General features: G+C 26.8%; 1 protein-coding gene across 1 annotated transcript in view; it reads left to right on the top strand.

The window, feature by feature from the left end:
• LOC111617698 (histone-lysine N-methyltransferase 2C-like) overlaps positions 1-21,005 on the top strand; it is a 32,317-nt gene extending 11,312 nt beyond the window's left edge. The window contains exons 3-7 of the mRNA XM_023358985.1: positions 4,295-4,518; positions 9,845-9,920; positions 18,969-19,187; positions 19,984-20,123; positions 20,855-21,005. Of these exons, the coding sequence (XP_023214753.1) occupies positions 4,295-4,518; positions 9,845-9,920; positions 18,969-19,187; positions 19,984-20,123; positions 20,855-21,000 (805 nt within the window). The 3' untranslated portion in view covers positions 21,001-21,005. The remainder of the gene's footprint in view (positions 1-4,294; positions 4,519-9,844; positions 9,921-18,968; positions 19,188-19,983; positions 20,124-20,854) is intronic.
• Positions 21,006-22,787: the final 1,782 nt, after the last annotated feature.

Genomic DNA, 22,787 nt, shown 5'->3' on the forward strand with positions numbered 1-22,787 from the left:
TATTTTAGATGCGGTTTTTTGCGTTTTTGATTGCGTTTTAATAGGGTACGTCAACAGAATGTACACTAAGAAGGAATTTTTCGATATTCCCCCACGGGGAGAGGGACAGAATTAAGGCTTACCGTGAAGAACTTGACTTCTATTATATTATTTTAGATGCGGGTTTTTGCGTTTTTGATTGCATTTTAATAGGGTACGTCAAGAGAATGTACATTAAGAAGAAATTTTTCGTAAAATTTTCCCCCCCACAGGGGAAGTGTTATGCATTTATAATAGATACATTTTGAGCCACAACAACGCGTGGCGGGGTCTGCTAGTCACAGATAAAACAATTTATCACAACAGACCAGACATCACACTCATTGACAAACACAGTAAAATCACATACATTATAGACATAGCCATTCCAAACACTTACAATGTACAAAACACATGCACTGAAAAAATTAGCAAGTACACAGAACTCGCCCAGGAAATAAGGCATCTGTGGAGGATGGACAGGGTGCTTATTGTACCTGTTGTTCTCTCCTGTACAGGTGTGATACCACACACACTACACAAAAGCCTGGAAACATTACAATTGAGTAGAAATACATACGTCACACTACAGAAGACCACTATATTGAATACATGTCACATTGTTATGAAATTCCTAAATACAGACAGACACACTGACTCACTTATTTAATTTTAGTTTTGTTTTGGTTGCTATGCCTTGACTTTGGTCCGGCATAGTACACAGCCATTGGTGTGAACCAAGTATAAATCACAAAACCCAACATAATAATAATAATAATACCTGTTTGACCAAAGATGAACTTTTTCACATGATAAAGAACTGATAGATTGTAGTCAATAGAATGTTGAAATTTTGTTTTATACATCTAATTACCATTTAGAAAACATTGCATAAAAATTTATTCTGCTACTGTCCTATAAGTTGAAAGTTATTTAATAATAATTTAAATTGTACACTAATTTAAATTATTATTTAAAATTGCACATAAATTACAAGATGATTTTTAAACTATAGAATTTAATAAATGAAGCAAATAAATAACAATAATGATATATGGTAGAGCATTGATTATCTGAAACAATTCAGGACTGGAGTTGTTCAGATAAATGATCGTTTACAAAATGTATATTAAACACAAAACTGTACTGTATATAATTTGTAACACATGTCTTACAAATACATACCTTACATAATGTAATACATTAAACTGGGCTTACAGTTCAGTTTAGCAGGGAGGGGAAGATGCTGCAATGCCACAGCCCTAGCAGAAATTTGAACTTACCAACTGGAATGCTTTCGGTTAACCGATGTTTAGGTTGATCGGTATTCGGATAATGGATGCTCTTCTGTAGTCATTTCTAGTTTTGATTTTGTTAGCAAAATGAAGGAAAGTATTGCTGCTATGTGAAACAAAATGAAACATTACATCAAGTTAGATTTTGTTTTAAATGTATATATTTATTTTAATCATCAAAATTTATATCTTGTCACTGAAAAGAGAGCAAGTGTTTATTGTCTATTAGCATTATAATTATTGAGTTATGTGTCTTAATCAACATAATTGATTAACAACTCATCAAAAATGATTTTGAAAAGTTCATCTTTTGTTGGACAGACAATAAATATAGTAAATGCTATCTCTCTCTAAAATAAACTTGAAAAACTTAAATGAAAAAACTAGAAATTAAAGAAAAATAGAAGAAAATTAAATACAAATGATAGTATTGGGTGGTAATGCAGTGAGTATGATTATGAAAATGATTGCCCTACCAAATGTAGAGTGAATAAGTGTAATGTAGTTGCTATTGATGTCATCATTGTTAATTTTTCTAAGAAGTTGCATATAGACTCTACAATATCAATTGACAGCTTGTTTGAAAGTTGATCATTTAGTCAGTTCATATTCACTGTAAAGAACTAACATATGATAAAATTAAAAATTGATTTTTAAATTGTTCTCTAAGAGTCTTTTTATAAAATGCAGGTAATCACTGGAAATTTATCAGCTTTCAAAATACAACTTTAATAATAGAGTTTAATATGTCAATTAAAATGTGTGAATTAATGTATGAAAAACAGGAGGGAAATAAGGGTAATGTATATATAAATTGCCTTTAATTCTGCCAAAGATATATATATATATATATCTTTGGCAGCTTCTCTTCTAGAGAAATCATGACAGAGAATGAATATGAGTGGTATATATCAATAAAAGTTTTTTCATGATCTGTAAAGACACTTTTGGTAAGATTAGGTAAAGGAAAAGCTGTTAGGTCAGCTCATAATTGTAATTTAAAATTGTCATGTGAGATAATTCACAGCAGCTCATAACCTACACTTACTTTCAAATAGGCTTTAAAACATAAATAATTTGTAGGTTAGTTGCAGTAAATTACAGTAATATAAAGAAATAAATTCCATTTTTATAGAATATTGTTTGTTTATTGTGAGACTGGAATGTTTTGGTTTATGTTCAGCAATACTGAATTTGTTTAAGTAGATATGTAATATTCAATTCACAAAACCTTTTTATAACAGTGTTGTTTTCGTAACAAATAAGTTATTAGAAGTCGTTTTGTGTATGTAATATTCTTTTCATTATTAAAAAGTATATTGAATGAATAAGTTAGGAGATACAAAATTGATATTAAAATTCTCATCTGGTCATGTTGAAAATGTTACATGTTTTGACGTTATTGAGCATTTCTACTGCAATAACATATATAAAAAATTTTTATGTGAATGTAATTTTTTATGAATTATAAGATATTATAATTTTATGTGATGTCAGAGTAGAGACAAAATAATTATTTGAAAAGTTAGCAGTTTTATATACATGCTCTTTCATTATTATAATTTATTAATAATGAAGATACAGTAATGCTAAAACACTTATTTTTTTTTGTTAAATATAGCCATACAGAGTAAAAAATATTTATGGTAAAAAACTTGAAAATTATAAATTTCTATAAAATTTAATAATAAATATATAAATCTTTGTAAATTTAGTAGATTTAGTATTCATATATAAACATCTCAAAGCCTGATAGTTATGTTAAAGCCAAATGATTGCTGGATTAAATTGGGCTACATTACCACTACTGTTAATAATTAAAAACAGAGTAATTTGGCCTAGAGGGAGGCATCAGGCACCATCTCTTATTAAATTATATAATTAATATTTTATATTAATAATAATAATTTAATTATAATTGTTAAATTTAAACCTAGAGGCACCTAATGCTTACCTCTAGCCCAAATTACTCTGTATTTAGTTATTAATAGTAGTAGTAATGTAGCCTGATTTAATCTGGAAATTATTTCGCTTTAAGATTTAGTATTTTTAATTATTTAATAGAAATTTTGTATTGATATTATTATGAATTATATTGATGATATTGAGAAATTTAAAATATAATAAATTTAAAGGAAGTGTAAAAAAATAATTCAATATATTTAAAACTTAAATAAATGTGTGTTAAAATTCAAAAGGTTCTAAAATGTTCAAAAATATTTCAATCTTTAAATATAAATAGAAAAAATTAAATTAAAAGTTATTTAATTAATTTAAAGTATTTTTAGGAATATAGATAAAATGAAAATATTTACATATTCAAAGACACTAGAAACTCTATAATTTAGTATTTCTTTTTTGTGTATTTGTAAAAAAGTTGTAAACCAATTCATTAATTTATAAAAAAGATTTATTGAATTCTAGTGTTTTAGGTACTGTACACTTTTCTGTGAAATAATTGTTTTAAAGTTTTATTACAGTCTTGTTTTATATCATATGGAATAAACTTAATAAATTTAGTGTCTATTAGTATATTTTAATTTCTTAAGTTTTTTAATATAAGAATTTCAAAATAAAGTTTAATTTCATTGATCATTAGCATTTAATTACTTTAAAGTGTAAAATATTTTTATTAATGCAATTTAGAGTGTGATTTCTGCTTCAAAAACAAAAACTTTATATTATTAAAATACAGAATTTGTCTATTTAAGTTAAATTGTTTTGTTGTTACTATGTTTGCAAATGTAATTATAATCAGTATATTTTAACTTCTCTTTTATGCAAAAGGAGACTACATATGAAAGAAAACTCTCTCTTGCATAAATATTTGATTTGTTAAGATTTGTATCAACATGTTTCTCTTTGAAAGAACCAAAGTCAATAATTCAAAAATCATTTTAATTTTTATAGATAATTAAATAATTCGTTTATTAATATAGTTTTAGAATATTATTAATTAAGATTTATATAAATTGGCATAGATTTCCTGGTAGACCGAGAATGAGAACTCGTAAAACAACTCATAGAGCAATTATACCAATCTCATCAACTTCAAATCAATCAATTGCTGTGTTTGAATCAAGAGGTGGTTATCATCTTTCAGAATCTGCATTGCATGAGGATAAAGGATATGATTTATGTGCGTCATCTGAAGCAGCACAGTTATTTGTTGGGGATATTCATCGAAATCATCCATTAGATATAGGTAATTTAAAAATTAAAGTTAATAATTGATATGATTGCAAATGATTTATCCAGCATTTGTGGGTAATTGTAATTGTGATATTTATCTCATTAAAATAATCATAGTTTCTATAATTCAATATTTCATTACTTAAAAAATTTTTGTCTTTCAGCTTAAAGTTAACATCAGTCTAACATTTAAAGCTTATTATAATTTTCAAAAAAGTAAAATTTCAGGGATGTAGCTACATGGGATGGCAAGGGGCAGTGTTTCCCATACTAACTCTCTTCTACCTACTCTGCCTTCTCTTCTAGCTCCTACTAATGATAATTGTCTGGTACAAGTCTGTTACAAGACTTTGTACACAACAATTTTTTGGTGTAGTTGATCATTTCAAAAGCATTTTGTTTTATGAATGATATAGTTTCTAAAAAGCCCCTTTAAAGCTAAAGCTCTTAAGGAGCTTTCTAGAAACTACAATAAAGGATATTTGTCCTTTCCTGAATCTACTTAATCTTCATTGCTTGTTTCTTGCATTTGGTTCTTTACCTTCTGCATTGATTTTGTGTTTATATAAATATCTATAGGTAGCTATGTTGTTGGCAATATTGACAAAATCTTCAAATGATATTTCATCACTCAGTTCTATAATGAGATTTCCCAGTTTTTGATATTGTTGAAGGATTCTGATGGAAATTTAGATTTATTTAAAGCATGAACAAGCTGTTGAATGGAATCTGCTTTTGTAAAACAATTTGCAATGATGCTTTGTGGAACATCATTCCAAGTGTTTTGATTATTAGCATTGTATCTAGCGGGTTCATTCCAAATTTATGTGATCCGTCTTTAATAACATGAAACATCTTGCACACGATAAGCTTTCTGTATCATAATTTAAAGTTTTGAATGATTCCTTGATTTATAGGTTGCAATCTAGAAGTTGTATTTGGTGATAAAAATTCAACTATTATAGCTTTCAGAGTAGGAAACATTGAATGCAAACTGCAACTGTTGATAAAAAGAATAATTTTTTTCTGTTTTCAGCAATTAGATGGATGTCTTTTTCATGTAGTTAGAATAAAGCTCTGATGTCATCCATAGTTTTTGTTTCTTACATACTTCAGTAACATCTTTGCACTATGGAAACATCAAGATGTTAACAAATAATAACAATTGTAGTTTTTCTATTACCTATAATGTTTTACATATTCTGTACTTTTATATTTGTGACGTACATTGGAACCTCGTTTAACAAGCATCTCTCATAATGAGTAATTTGCATAACAAGCAAAACAAATTGTAAAAAAATGACTTGCTCAACGAGTGACAAGAAGAGAGGAAGTCCCAGGTTGTGCATATGTTACATCAGTCTGTGTTTAGCACTTGTTCTGCTGGCATCTTAGTGACGCTTGTGATTCATTTTTCCAAACTTGTGTTCAGACATATTACGCATAAACATCAACAACCATAGTCCATTATATAAACACACCAAACAATATGCTAAATTCTTGGGCTATGTAAAGGATATAATTAATTAAATATTAGAAATTAAATAATTTGACTAGAGATAGTCAGTTATGCTGCCATCTTGTATCAAATTTAATGACTAATTCCAAATTAAATTTTTTTGTTTTTTGTTTGTTTTCTGCAAATCGAATTTGCATTCCAGGTTGGTTGGTTCATTCCATTATAGAAGAAAAGATGACTCTTTAACAATGTACATTGTATAATTTTCTTTGAATAAATGTTATACATAAAATATTTGAATATTTCTTTTGTCAGCATGGAACACATTATCGTATTTTACATTAATTTATATGGGAAAAATTGTTTCGCTTAACGAGTGTTTTGCAATATGAGTAAAATTCTGGAACGAATTATACTCATTAAGCAAGGTTCCACTGTAAATCACTTTTGAACACTACTGTTTACATTTAGCAGACATTTAAAGAAATGATCTCATTTCATCTGCATTGAAAACATCATTCAGCTATAGTTTTGTACAATTTCTGGTGAACTTTTGTATCACTTTATGCAATTCTCCTCTTTCACTTGCACTCTTGCTACATTTCATTAAAAACTATTTCATGCCTCCTCTTGAATTTATCCAGCTACCTGCTTCTTGCTTTGAATCTGGTATGTCCCAACTGTTGTCTTGAATTGTTCAGCTTTCTCTCTCTGAAGTTTTCTATCAGCAGGAATATTTTTGTCTGTAGGCCTACTTGCAAACCACTTCAGTACACACAGCATCTGGATACTTACATTTATGCTTGCTTTACTATTCTGTCAGATTTTGTGGTTCATTGAACCTGTTCCTTGTTTTTCCAGATGAGTAGAGAGAGTACTTAATGGAATGTCAAATCAGAAGAAAAACAAAATTCCTAAAATTATGGGAATCAGTTTTTTATTGGTAAAATGTTTTTTGGGATTTCTTCATTTCATCTTCAGACCATTTGAATTTGAAATACAGTAATACCTCGACTTACGCGAACCCGGAGTTACTCAATTTTCAAATCTCTAAATACAGAACCTGTTACCGAGAGAAAAAATTCCAACGGAACACTTTGAAAAAGGGAATGTAGATATTTAAATATCTACGTTCCATTTTTCGAAGTGTTCTGTCGGAATTTTTTTTCTTTTCTTTTCTCTACCTGAAGAAGAGTTATCTCGACAGCTCAAACGTTTGTGAAAGGAAGATTTTTTCACACAAAATTACACCGGTAACAGATTCCGTATTTAGTATTTCATCCCCGGTGTCAGAGTGAAGTTAATTTACTTATCAAATCTCGTCGATTCCTCTTTTGTTTGAGCACCATGCAACTCTTAATTCCCTCCACACTTTTGTTCGGCTTCTTGTTCGGACGTGTCGAGCGGAATCGACATATAGCTACAATTTATTTTGTGTTATTTATTTATGTGTTTGTTATACCNATTGGGATATAAAAATATGGCAAATTATTTATAAAAATATTACATAATTTGGAATGAAGCTATGTTAAGCAACTTGGGAAAATGATATATTAAGTAAAGTTAATATATGTCTAGAATCACTATACACATGGTTTTGGCATGTTCAAACAAATTTAAGACATATCAGTGACCTTTGTTTGACATTGATGCAACTGTGTAGCAGAAAAATGAGAGAATTCAATCTGTTGGATTTTTTGTTTGGAATCACATCACTAAATCAGTCAGTGATAAAATCAAAGTTTGTTTAGCGTTTGAAAAATAATGACAGTTAATTGACATTAGAACTGAAGTTAGAACTAATAGTCATTCTTCATATTTCTAAATTAAATTTCCCAGGTCAACAAAATTTGCAATTAAAATTATAAATTTTCTTTTCTACTTTTGGGACTTTCCAAGATATTTCAACAAAATTTCACATTGAATGTGTCAATTCATTATTCTCTTATTCACTACATTAACAAAAATATTTATTTAATGTTATGATGATGATCACTCATTTTGAGAAAAAATGCAATAATTCTAAACTTCCCTGTCCCATCCATTCCAATCTGTCCATACATTTTAATTTGAGAGGTCACATACTTATAAAATTAACTTATTTTATACATACACTGAGTGGCCAAATTATCCTCTCTAGCTTACTGCTCTAAGGTGTTGGAACTGTTAAATTCTCTAAGGTGTTGGAACTGTTGTGCAGGAATATTGGCCCATGCTGACATAATAGCTGCTTTTAGTTGGTTCATATTGAATGGCAGTATTTCTAGGTTTCAAATCATTCCACCTTGACCCAAAATGCTCAATGGAGTTGAGATCAGGTGACTAAGCTAGCTGGTGAAGCAAGTGGAACTCTGAGTTATGTTCATAGAACCAATCTGAGATCAATTAAGCACAGTGACAGGATGCATTATTCTGCTGAAAATGCCCATCTGCATCAGGGAACACTAACCATAAATGGGTACACCTGGTCAGCAGTAATGTTGAAATAGCCCATGGCATTAAGAGGTGTTCCTAGAGGTATTAAGGAACCAAGGGTGTTCCAAGGTACATACCTCACTCCATTATTCCACCATCACCAGCTTGTAGGGTTGTCAGTTGGCAAGACTCATGCTGCTGGTGCCATCAACATGGTGGAGAAGGAATTGAGACTTGTCAGACCAAATTACCCTTTTCCACTTATTAATTGTTCAGTTTGACGCTCTTGGGTCCACAGCAGGCATGCTTTTCTGTTTTTCTGTGATAAGAAAGGCACCGTTAATGATGATCTGCTATTAAAACCAATCCAAAGACAAGGACCAACATGTTGTGCATTTGGATATGCTTGTTACTGCACCTGCACTGTATGTTGAGCTGCACTCTGTCATGTTGTTGCCCTTCTGCTTACATGAATGATTTGTGCCAGTTGCCTGTTACCTCTTTGATCCACAAGCTTTTTCTATCCACAGTTGTGCTTATTGCTTAACATTTTTTGGTCAGCTGTCATTCTCTGAACACCTGAGATACTGTTGCAAGAGAAAAGATGAGGATATTAGTTTCCAAAATACTGAAATCAGCTCTTTTTTGCACCCCACAATCATGTCTCAATGAAAGATGTTTAAATCTTTTTCTTACTTATGTTTAGGCTAATTTTACTGATATACAGTTCTCTTGATATTAAGCATGTCTTTTATATGATAATTATTGCTGTTAAGTCCACCATGTGTTACTAACAGCTTTGCCCAAATTAGAGTGAGGGGTCTGTCTAATAATTTTGCCTGTCATTGTATGTATATCCAGAGATTTTTGTGGAAAACTTAGGTGTAAATGTTCAAAATTCAGTTCAGAAAACACAAAAATATAATAAACTAAAATCATTGCAGTGTGATACAACCAAAAAAAAATTTACATTGAAAGAATTCTATTCAGTCTGATAATGGTAAAAATGCTAATGGCCATACTTTCACTAATGCATGTATTTTGCTCAAATAATAGTCTGATCAATCAAATGAAATATGATTCTGTTGATTTCCACTTTCACTTGTCAATGACCACAGCATTAGCCTATTGTATTTGAATTTCACAGTTTATTTCACATCATCAACCTCTGGGCAAAACTTTCTATTCATGCAAAAAGCATGATAAGGACCAGATGTGAACTATTTACTCTTGCAAACAATATGATAATTCTATCAAAGTTTATAAAATTGAATGATTTTGGAAATGGAAAGCAACTTATATTCTTCCCAGGACTAACATGAATAGCTATACAAAGTTTCATAGAAATTCATTCAGCTGTTCTCAACTTATACTTGAACAGACAGATGTGATTTTGATTTTATATATATATATGAGATTTAATTTATTATTTTTGTGAAGTATTAACACAGAAAATTTTTTTAAGGGGAAATAGATGATCCGCAAACAGCCTACTCTGTTTTGAGAAGAACAATGCATGAAGAAAGTAATCAAGAACAATGGTAAAGTTTGTTTTACATTAAAATACATAGTAAAGAATATAATTTTATCAGTGAAATTTGATAAATTATAACTTGTTAATTAAAATAATTATACATTGTAAAAACCTATTATAATTAGTTTTCTTTTAATTATTATTTAGAATGTTATATATATATAATTAGTTTACTAAATTTAATTAAGATAATCAGTTAAACCTTTTTTCACAAACTTAATGACCTTGGTACAAAATTATTAAATTAAATGATTCAAATATTGGCACAAATTCATAAATTTCCTCTTTTATCTTTTAAACAAGAATGTAATATCTTGTAAAATTAAGTAAGAGTTTTTTTTTTACAAGATTAAAATCTAGATTTGTTTTAATTGAAAAAGGATTAGTTAATAAATTGTTTAATTTTATTAGTATTGTTTTTGACAAATAAAATTTCTAATGTTTCTAATGAATAAATTATATTTGCTTTTATCCAGATTGACTGATTTCAATCCTCTAAATTAGCTCTACTAATATTAGTTATATTACAGTTTTATTTACAAAAATAATAGCTATGAATAGTTTCCTTAAGACAGGGGTCTTCAACCTTTTACACTTTCGGGAACCCTTTGAGCTCAGGGTTTCTTGAAGGAACCTCGTGTTTAAGTAGCAGATAAAATAGTTTATCAAAGCTTTTTTCTACTCGAATTTGCAAAATTATTCTTGTATCTTTATTTAATCTTAATACAAACATCTTGATAAAACAATGAATAGTGAGGTAGCGAATCGGGTTTTATTTTATTTATTTTCTAGAATACATTTTATGAATAATTAACAAAAGGAACAATATTTTATATTATAACAAATTAATAAAAAGAAAATTCTTTTAATGACTCGACTGCGCATATTTTTTTATCGCAAAGCATTTTTACATCGGAAATAATTGTTGAAATCTGCAACCTAATGTCATCTTCAGCATCCAATCTGTTTCTGTACTTTGTTTTTGTGGCAGCATACAAAGAGAAAGATTTTTTACATATAGGTCGATATAAATGACATTAAATGTTTTACAGCTCTTTTGGCAATTTCAGGATATTCATTCCTAATGTCAATCCGAAAATGCATAATATCTATTCAATTAAATTTTAGTTTCAATCGAGTGTCGGTCGTTACATCAATTTGTTGTTCTCTTTCTTTTATTGGGAGTTCGGAAGTGTCGCAGTCTTGAAAAGGATTTTGAATTTGAGATAATTTTTCTTTTTGAACAGGAAACATTCGCAAAATGTTTTTTGCAGATCTTATAAATGTTGGACCAATTTATTTTTTACATTTTTATCGAGATTAGCGTTACTGTCTACTAAAATATTGTGCAAATTAGGAAAGCGTTCAATATTTCCTTTCAAAATGCAAACTGCCCAAAATTTCAATTTTAAAAGAGTAGCGTCAATTTTACTTTGTACCCTGAAAATATTGATATTTGTTCCTTGGAGCGATGTGTTGAGCTCATTTAAATAGGTAAAAATATCTGCTAGATATACCATTTTCTGAATCCAAACTGCATCATTTAATTTTTGAGATAATTGAGGTGCATGTTCAGATAAGAAAATTCTTATTTCATCTTTTAATTCACAAAACCTTGCTAACACTTTTCCACGAGATAACCAACGGACGTCTGTGTGCAACAGTAGTGTTTTATATAAACTTCCCATATTTTCACACAATAAATTGAAAACTCTTGAATTTAATGGCCTTGATTTGATAAAATTTATAATTTTAACACAATCATTAAGTATGTCTTTTAGCTCTTCTGGCATTTTCGTCACTGCGAGAGCCCGTCGATGAAGACGACAATGAGTACTTCTCGTGTGAGGATTTTTTTGTTTCACGCGTGCAACTACGCTGTTCAATTTACCAAGAATTGCCTTGGCTCCATCGGTACATACTCGATGACATAAATCCCAAGATATATCTTGCTTTTTGAAATATGAATTTATCAAATTAAAAATTTCTTACACAGTTGTTATGGTTGGCAAACTTTTGCAAATTAGCATATCTTCTTGAGTAGCCATTCCATGGATATATCTCGCAATAATGAGCAAGATCGCTAATCCAGCTATATCTGTAGTTTCGTCAAGTTGAATAGTAAATCTGTGTTCAGAAGCTTGCAAATGTCTTACAAGCTCATTTTCACAAAAATAGACATATCTTTAACACGCCTCTAAACTGTAGTATCCGAAAGGGGGATACAGTCAACTAATTTAGCACGTTCTTCCCCAATCATGGTAGTAAATACATCTTACTTAATCAGAAAAATTAATTACACATGGCTTAATTAATTTTTCTGCGATCATATAAGCTTCACCCTGTTGAGCAATACGATAACTGACATGATATGATACTTCCAAAGCATTATCACGATCGTTTTTAACAAAGTTCATAAAGGTATTTTTTGTCTTTTTTCTATTCTTCAACTCATTACATTTTTTTTTAAAATACTTAACATTTTTATTTTGTAAAGTTGGATGATTTGTTTCCAAATGTCTTTTCAATTTTGCGGGATTTAAACTGCTATTGTGCATCACATGTTCGCATTTAATGCATAACTTTTTTGGTTCATTTTTATCACCAATCCATGTAAAACCAAATTTTATGTATTCTTCATTATACTCCAGCTTTTTACAAATGGGTAACTCCGAATCACCAGACAACCTTTTGGTACTAACATCTGGTTCATTATCAACAGTAGTAGCGAAACTAGTTCCCGCATCCGTGGAATGAAGCTTACTAGTTTTCAAACACATATCCATTATTGCTACAGTAGTCCAATAAAATTGTAAATAAATAATAAGAGTTATCAATTATGATATAAAAACAAAATAAATACTCACTTGTATGTTTGTACGTGATTGTATTTAACAGACAGAATGAGATTAACAGAACTAATACGTGACGTGATGCGTCTTGATTGGTGTATTTGAAGCACGTGACTTTTACCGAATTTCAAGATTTTATTTTATCCATAAAATATTTATTTATATTTATTTTTTTTAAATCAACTGCCACTTTATATCCAATTTATATTAATATTGTAATTTTTTCTAAATATTATATTAATCTAATAATTTAATAAGACAGTCCACTACCCATTCCTACATGAAAAATTCCTTGTACAGATGATTTCCATTTAACGTGTGTTTTGGCTGAGCAAATAGTGATCACTTGCGGAACCCTTGTCAACGTTCCAGGGAACCCAGGTTGAAGACCCCTGCCTTAAGATATTTGTTAATCAAGGTTCCCACAGTCCTTAGAAATTCTTAAAAGTGCTTAAATTTTTTGTGGTGCTTAAAATTGCATATTTTCACAAAAATATGTAAAAAGTCCTTATAATTGCTTAATTATTTATGAGCAATCCATAAAAAAAACATGTGCAAAAAGTTACAAATAATCTTCTGCTGAATAATCAGAAAACAGAACAGCCAATGGCCATCACTTTAGTAATTTGTTTTTTTTGTAGAAATAAGTGGGATAAGTTGAGGAATTAAGGGAAACATTGTGAGACACTTCAGAAATTGAAAATTGCATTGCTTTCATTGCACAAAGAATTATTATTGATTATGTTAGAAATTATAAATTAATATAGCTGACATAAAAATTAATAAATAGCTATAATTAATTTCCTCTGGAGCCAGACAAATATGTCACTTGTCTTTCATGGAAGTAGATGAAAAAATGAAGAAAAAGAGAAGAAAAGAAACTTAATTTTTGATTTTGTTTTCTTATGTTAACTATATATCAATGAGTGATGGAAGTATCTTACCAAAATTTTTAAATCATATTTTTATTATAAAATTATTTATTTTGCATGTTTATGTTGTCAACAACCTTACTGAAGAAATAGGGAAAAACCAGGAAAGTAAAATTTATGTGTCAATCAAACAGTTTTTTTCAGACAGTAAAAATAAAAAACAATTACAACAGATTGCATCAAAAATACCTTAGTGCTGTTGAAAAACAATGTTGGTTAGTTTAAAAAATTTTTTAAATTTAAAATGTTGCTTCCTAGATTTAAAAAATCTAGATTTTTTAAATCCTAGATTTAAAAAATCTAGGAAGCAACAAAATATATTTTGAAAATACTATAGTTGAAGACAAAATATAAAATTAAAGGTCTAAAATATTTTATTTTGTAGTCAATTACAGTATTTTAAAATATATTTTGTAATATTTTTTAATGGTTTTAGTCACATAGTCATAATACTTAAATAGAAATATTAAGTTCTTGTAGTTTTTTTAATAGGAAAAAAAGCTTAAATTGTAAGATTTAGAAAAAAAATTGTACAGGTAATAGTAAACAGTTTAGTTAACTATTACCTGTACAATTTTTTTCAGTGATAAAATTTTTTATTTTTTGAGAAGTAATAATTTTTTATTTATTATCAACAATTGCCTTATGTAGTTAAGAAAATGATTGCCCAGATACATTTAAATAAATTTTGTTTAACTTGGAGGAAATTTGAAGTTAATTTTATTTCTTTTGATAGATGTCTTTATTGTACACGGAGAAATGCTACTTTGAATCATTATTTATTTAATCGTGAAAAATTTATTCTTTTTTGTCCAACTGAAGATTGTTGTGACATTTGTATTTCTACTGGGGACAGGATACATGGATTGTTTTCTGACACAGATTCTGTAGAAACAGTTTAGAAAAAATATAATTTTATTGTGAATGTCATTAAATGTATTAACCACTTGTACTCTAGGAGAAATCTTGTATGGAGTAAATAAAATAAAATAATAAATAAAATAATTTCTTTTATGCTTATAATATAGTATATATTATAGTATAGTCAAGTATTCAATAGGATTTAAAACAAAAAGAAAAAAGGCTACTACATATTTTGGACATGCTTTGTTTTTTGAAGATTTTGCGATAAGTGCTTAAAAATCCTTATAAAGTACTTAATTTTTAAGACAGAAAGAAAGTGGGAATTATGTTAAATTTAACAAAAATTGTTTTAGGAAGTGCAATTTTATCATAAGTATGAAAAAATTGTATGATTTGAATATGTAGCAAATCAGATTTCATTAATAAAAAAAATAACAATAATTGTGTGTGAATACAAACAACAAAAATATACATATGCTTTTAAACTATATTTTATGTTATATCTAGTATAAAAATTTAAATATTTTAACAGTTGAGTTATAAAATTATAAAGTAACATTCATTTATTTTATTAATTTTCTACATCAAATGTACATAATAATTTCTATAAAATATTTTCTTTATTTACACTGTTTGCCATTACTTATTTTGGGTTTGAATTTGTGTATGTTTAATAAAATAAAAATTTTTCAAAGTAACTGAATATAAAATTTTATATGTTAGGTTTTTAATAACCAGCAAAAATTTTCACCATTAATTTGCTGTTTTTGTTAAAAATTTAAAATAATCATGAGTTAACAATATTAACAGTATTAGAATTGTTATTTCATGATAATTGTAAATTAGTCAATTAGTTCTCATGATCATAAGGAATAGACAAATGAGCATTTATTTACTTGTTCTATAATGAAGTATGAATTAATTATATAGACTTATAAGTAATCAAAATGTGGAACTTTTTTCTGCAACAGTATAATTCTATAACTTAATTTTAAATTCAATTGAAGTTGAAACATGTGGGAGGCAAAACTTCAATCAACATCAATGACTGGTTGAATGGCAAGGTCAAAAATGACAGTTGGGACAGTTGTCCTGTTTTGACCTTGATGCTCAACAGAGATTTAGTTGAGCTTATCATTGGTACTCATTATTTTAATTTTGCTACTTGTGTAATTACTTATAAATAAATAATTTGTTTTATTTCTTACGAGTACAAATTCGTGTTGACATTTCGCAAACATGTTATGATTGATTTTAGTGAAAATAACTAATTCGTTTTTATACGAGTCTGTAAAATTTGAAATCAAATGCGTCATGATATCTATGCTTTGTAAATAATTACTTATAAATAAATAAATTGTTTTATTTCNAAAATTGTACAGGTAATAGTAAACAGTTTAGTTAACTATTACCTGTACAATTTTTTTCAGTGATAAAATTTTTTATTTTTTGAGAAGTAATAATTTTTTATTTATTATCAACAATTGCCTTATGTAGTTAAGAAAATGATTGCCCAGATACATTTAAATAAATTTTGTTTAACTTGGAGGAAATTTGAAGTTAATTTTATTTCTTTTGATAGATGTCTTTATTGTACACGGAGAAATGCTACTTTGAATCATTATTTATTTAATCGTGAAAAATTTATTCTTTTTTGTCCAACTGAAGATTGTTGTGACATTTGTATTTCTACTGGGGACAGGATACATGGATTGTTTTCTGACACAGATTCTGTAGAAACAGTTTAGAAAAAATATAATTTTATTGTGAATGTCATTAAATGTATTAACCACTTGTACTCTAGGAGAAATCTTGTATGGAGTAAATAAAATAAAATAATAAATAAAATAATTTCTTTTATGCTTATAATATAGTATATATTATAGTATAGTCAAGTATTCAATAGGATTTAAAACAAAAAGAAAAAAGGCTACTACATATTTTGGACATGCTTTGTTTTTTGAAGATTTTGCAATAAGTGCTTAAAAATCCTTATAAAGTACTTAATTTTTAAGACAGAAAGAAAGTGGGAATTATGTTAAATTTAACAAAAATTGTTTTAGGAAGTGCAATTTTATCATAAGTATGAAAAAATTGTATGATTTGAATATGTAGCAAATCAGATTTCATTAATAAAAAAAATAACAATAATTGTGTGTGAATACAAACAACAAAAATATACATATGCTTTTAAACTATATTTTATGTTATATCTAGTATAAAAATTTAAATATTTTAACAGTTGAGTTATAAAATTATAAAGTAACATTCATTTATTTTATTAATTTTCTACATCAAATGTACATAATAATTTCTATAAAATATTTTCTTTATTTACACTGTTTGCCATTACTTATTTTGGGTTTGAATTTGTGTATGTTTAATAAAATAAAAATTTTTCAAAGTAACTGAATATAAAATTTTATATGTTAGGTTTTTAATAACCAGCAAAAATTTTCACCATTAATTTGCTGTTTTTGTTAAAAATTTAAAATAATCATGAGTTAACAATATTAACAGTATTAGAATTGTTATTTCATGATAATTGTAAATTAGTCAATTAGTTCTCATGATCATAAGGAATAGACAAATGAGCATTTATTTACTTGTTCTATAATGAAGTATGAATTAATTATATAGACTTATAAGTAATCAAAATGTGGAACTTTTTTCTGCAACAGTATAATTCTATAACTTAATTTTAAATTCAATTGAAGTTGAAACATGTGGGAGGCAAAACTTCAATCAACATCAATGACTGGTTGAATGGCAAGGTCAAAAATGACAGTTGGGACAGTTGTCCTGTTTTGACCTTGATGCTCAACAGAGATTTAGTTGAGCTTATCATTGGTACTCATTATTTTAATTTTGCTACTTGTGTAATTACTTATAAATAAATAATTGAAAATATAAATTAAATGTATTTTAAAAAATAGTTTGCACTTATAAATACATATAATTTTTTTCTTTGTATATTTTAAAAATGCTTTGAAAAATAAAAGATAAGTCATATAAGAAAAGTATAAGTTATGAATATTTTAAAAATCAGTCTTTTTATATATCATAATAAAAAATGGAATACTGAATTTTTTCACAAATACTGTATTTAATTTTAAGATGAAAATCACAGATTTTTTTCAATTTTATTTTAAAAAAGTATTTTGCCATACTGTTAACTTACAATGAAAAGAAAACTTTCTTTAATTTTCAATCTGAATTATGAATGATAAATAAAATTATGTTACAAAGAAGTCTAAATAATATCATATTTCAAAACAACATATATTGAAAGTATTAAATATATGAGTACATTATTGATTATTTATTTATAGAAATGTATTACCCAGTTTTTTAAATTATAAAGATAATTTGATTTTAAACTATTTTAAATGAAAATATTTGTTGCTCAGACCTAAATACAAACTAAAAATATATTTATTTATTTATTTTCATTTAGAACAAAGCAAAATATAAAATGGGAATGTAGGAAATATTAAAATGGTTATAATAATTTAATCAGAAAATGATACTGAATAAGATGCATATATTTTACATTCTTATCATGATATGTATTGACACAGTAATATAAAAATTCAAGTTTGTGCTTGTCATTATAAGGTATTTATTATATGGACAATTATAAGTTAGAATAGAAATGACAAATGTTTATCTGTTTTTAGTGAATTATGGAATTACTTACCCACACCTTTGAGTCATATTTTTATTATGAAGTTTTTAAATTTATTTTACATATTTATGTTATCATCAAATGATATCCATATATATTTAACAGATAGCAATTATATATATTTAAAAATTTTACAAATTTTTTGAGATTGGAGAAGACATTGAGTATGTTGCCTAGTCAAGTGGCTTTCATACAGCAGGGTAAACAAAGAATTGACATAATCTGTTTCAAATGGGCTATCTCATTGGTTTGCTTATTCTGCTGTATTAAAACTGCTCTACTAAGCAACTCATTCATTGTTTAGCTACTACTGCATAGTTGAAAATATTGTGTGACTTATGATGCACAATTAAATGATACTTCATTATGCCATACATGCATTACATTTTATAAATTGGTGTGTGTCCCTTTTCTCAAAAAGTTTGAACATTCTTACAATATATTATTTATCATGAATAATACAGTGCTAAATTTACTGTAGAACTATTAAAGAAATCAGAAAGAAATTATTATTAATACAAGCAAATCAAATTAAAATATTAGAAAAAGTTTTAAGAGAATAATTTAAAGATTTATTATTTTAGTTTTTTTGAATTTTTGAATTACAAATTTCATATTAATTGAAATTTTATTTTATTTTTTAAATGTTTTATTTAAATTTTCTAACTGTAATTTATTTCAGGATTAAAATATTTATTACTTTATATATTTTTTTATAGGCCAGGAAAAGTTTGTGCATTTTGTAATTTAGGTGAAAATAGTTGTTTAGGTCAGGGAGAATTGACTCGATTTGAACCATCTCCAGGATTTAATCCATTTAAAAAAGATATAAAATCTCGTCGTGAATCAAGTGAAAGTGACAGTGGTACACCACAAATTGAAAGATCTCCAAAAGTGTTACCATTAAGAAGACAAAAAAGTTCTACTAAATTTGGAAGGTATATAATAATAATATTATTATTATTTACATAGGCATAATCAAATAGCAAATATAATACATCAAGAGCTTGCACACAAACAAAGATTATTAAACACCCAGGTACCATACTACAAATATACCCCACTGGCAGTATTAGAAAATGACACACAAAATACACTATGACAGAGCCATAATTACAGATAAAACAATTTACCACAGCAGACCAGACATCACACTCATTGACAAACACAATAAAATCACATACATTATAGACATATCCATTCTAAACACTCACAATGTATAAAACACATGCATAGCATTGCCACCAGTACTGTATTAGCTGAGCATGACATTCACAACATAAAATTATTAAACTTATATATATAATTTTACTAATTATACATCTACTTTACAAAATTTAGATGTAAATCTTATTTGAATTATAGATTAGATTTTTCTAAAAAATTATAACTGTAAATATGAGGGTATTATCACTTTTTAGAGCACTATCTAAGATCAATAAGAAGAATAAATTTTCATATTATATAGGAAACTTGATATCAGGTTTTTAAATTTTATATAGGTACATAATTTGTCTTTGAATTTGACTTTTAATTTCAGTTTCATTTATTAATGCTGTTTATTTTTTAATTTAAAAATTTGAATAGTAATTGCAATAAGAGAAAATAATGGCATTGTGATTAACTTTCAAATTTTGTTATGACCTTTGAAACATATTATTATAATATTTTAGAATTTTTATATAATTACATTTCTGTCATTATTGTTAATAATTTTTTGTTGTAATTACACAGGGAAAGAGGAAAAATGCATCGCCGTTCTAGTCTCTATGGTTTGAATGATTTGTTTAGAATACAACCTGGACCAATGGATGAATTAGAAGTTGTTGGTTTTCCTGAAGAACCTGATCCAAGTGTTATATTTGAATCTACAGGTATTAAACAACTGTCTAAAAGATAAAATTTTGTGAATTTTTGCATTTAAAATGGGCATATAAATTATTGAATGTAGCAATTATAAAAATAATAAGAATTTAATTTCAGAAAACATTAAAATTTTAAGTACTGTACATATTAGTTACAAAAGTATTTAAATTTTAAATAAGATAATAATTAAATGTAATTTTGTTTGTTCTAATCAAAGAAAAATTATTTTATATTCAAAAATATCAATTTTTTAAAATCATATCATAGATGTTTTGTGGTTATTAATACTGCAAAATTAAAATAATTTCTTCATTATAAAAATAAAAAATTTTTGCAAATACTTTTTCCAGTTAGATGATTTTTGCAATAACCATTAACGTATTGAAATAAGGAATTGATAGCATTGAGTCTTTTGTTTCTCTTTGAAGGAGGGGAAAAAATTAAATATAAAAATTGAAGCATATCATTACAAACTATGTAATATAATTTTTCTTTATATCTTTTCTTTAATATAATATTTTTGTATATAATCTACAAATTAAAACTTATTTTGTTAAAGTAAAATATTATTCATAAAATATTCTGCATCATTTTTATGTTAAAAAAAACTGAATTAAATAATTATGACATTAAGTTGAAAATTGTGTTTACATGCATTTTATACTTCAAATAATTATGCTTCATATATATTTCATTTTTTAAAATTGTGCATTATTTGTGAAAATTGAATTTTTTGTAGGACATGTATTTGCACATCACTGTTGTGCTGTATGGTCTGAAGATGTAAGTCAAACAGAAGAATATACACTCACCAATGTAGATGTAGCTGCAAGCCATGGATTGTCTCAGGTGAGAATTTATAATAATAATTTTAGAATAATTTAATAATGCTACAGGTAATTGTAAAATTCTATTCAATTATTAAAAATTAATTTATTATATTCTTTATCTCATTGTTTTTCTTGTTTTATTTATTTATTTTGATTATATTTTAAAATACTGCTAAATTTAAAAAAATTTACAGTTTCATTTTCAACTAAAATAAACTTTTGAATTACACTGAAAATATTTTAGAAAAATAAGAAAAAGCTAACTTCTATTTAATTAAATAAGATAAATATGTTGACAGATGCTCCAAGTGTTAAACTTTAAATATTACATTTTAGTTTTGAATCTTAACTTATAATTTCAATTATTACTTATAATTTATTATTGTATATTTTTGTCTGTGTTTTTATAATCTTTGTATTTAATTGTTTTGTTTTCAGGAGAAGGTATTGCTCCCCACATCATGAATTGTATCCAGTATGCATAATAAATACGATATATATAAATAGAATTTAAACTATAATTCATTCTGGTATTTGAAAAGTTAGATTATCAATTTGGTTGATGCTTTTCATTTTTAGTGTTTTGAAAAACAAGATTAATAATTAGCATAATTATTTCTCTTTTCTTTATATACTTGCAATAGAGTTAGCAACTAATCCCACATTGAAAAACTTGTGAAAATATATGAACAGGTTACTATTTTAAATTAACATATTGAATTATGGGTTGCAATGAAGAGTTACAGGTAACTGATCTTTGCAACCTGCAATTCAATATCTTCATTTAAAATAATTGAGAAATTGAATATTGTATGCATGTTACTTAACTTGTGGGAAGGTATTAAATAAAATCTTGAACAATGATTTATTTGTATCAAAAACATGCTTAAGAGAAAGAAGAAAAGAAATACAATACAAAGAAGTTTATCAACAAATATAAAAAATTTGAAATACTAAGAATGGAAACTTACGTATTTCTTGACATTGGGTGTCAAGAAATATGTAAATCATATTTTTCTGTGAAGAGCATAGTAATAATTATAATTAAAATAAATATTTTATTTATACATTGATCTCTGATTGTAGAGCAATTCAAGTATTTGGTTTTAGCGGACCATTCTATTATACTCAAAAAAATAAGGGTTAAAGTTTAAAGATGTTCACCTCTTTAAATGGATGCAATCTCATGCAAACATGTGCTAGTTTACACATTGGGTTGTATTCAGTGGTTTGCAAACTATTTATATTTATGACACCCTTTCTCAGATAGACATTCTATGCTATCCCTAAAACTTTTTAACTATGAGAAAATGGCATTCTGTAAACATTGATTAATATTAAGTATACTATAAGTAAACTGCATTAATAATTATCAATAAAAACATCAAAAACATTAAACATATATGGTATACAAAAATAAAGGTATATAAAACTTATTTATTTACTTTGTTCAAAGTATTAACAAAATATAAAAATTTTAAGATTGTATATTGGATAAGAACATTTGTTTGTAAGTAATCTGAGAGGTCAGTTTTGCTAATGCATTTTTACTATGAAATATAATCATGGATAAGTAATCTTAATTGAAGATTTAGCCATTGAACTGAAATTTTATCTCTTCAAAAATGTAATTTTACTGTATACTCTCATTAGGTCAAAAGAGAATAAGTGTATTTTGCATTCTGTTGCTCTTTAAAAAATCCTAAACTTTAGGTTGAAAATAACTTTCTTTCACAACATCCAAAAATTTAGATTTAACTGTTGTTAGTAATTGAAGTCAGTATCAAATAAAACCTTCTATCCAAAAAAGTATGAGTTGAAATTATCTTTAGGATGTTAACT

The sequence above is a fragment of the Centruroides sculpturatus genome, unplaced genomic scaffold, assembly GCF_000671375.1.
Source record: "Centruroides sculpturatus isolate CEXI.00-Female unplaced genomic scaffold, Cexi_2.0 scaffold1296, whole genome shotgun sequence".
In the NCBI taxonomy this organism is placed as follows: Eukaryota; Metazoa; Arthropoda; class Arachnida; order Scorpiones; family Buthidae; genus Centruroides; species Centruroides sculpturatus.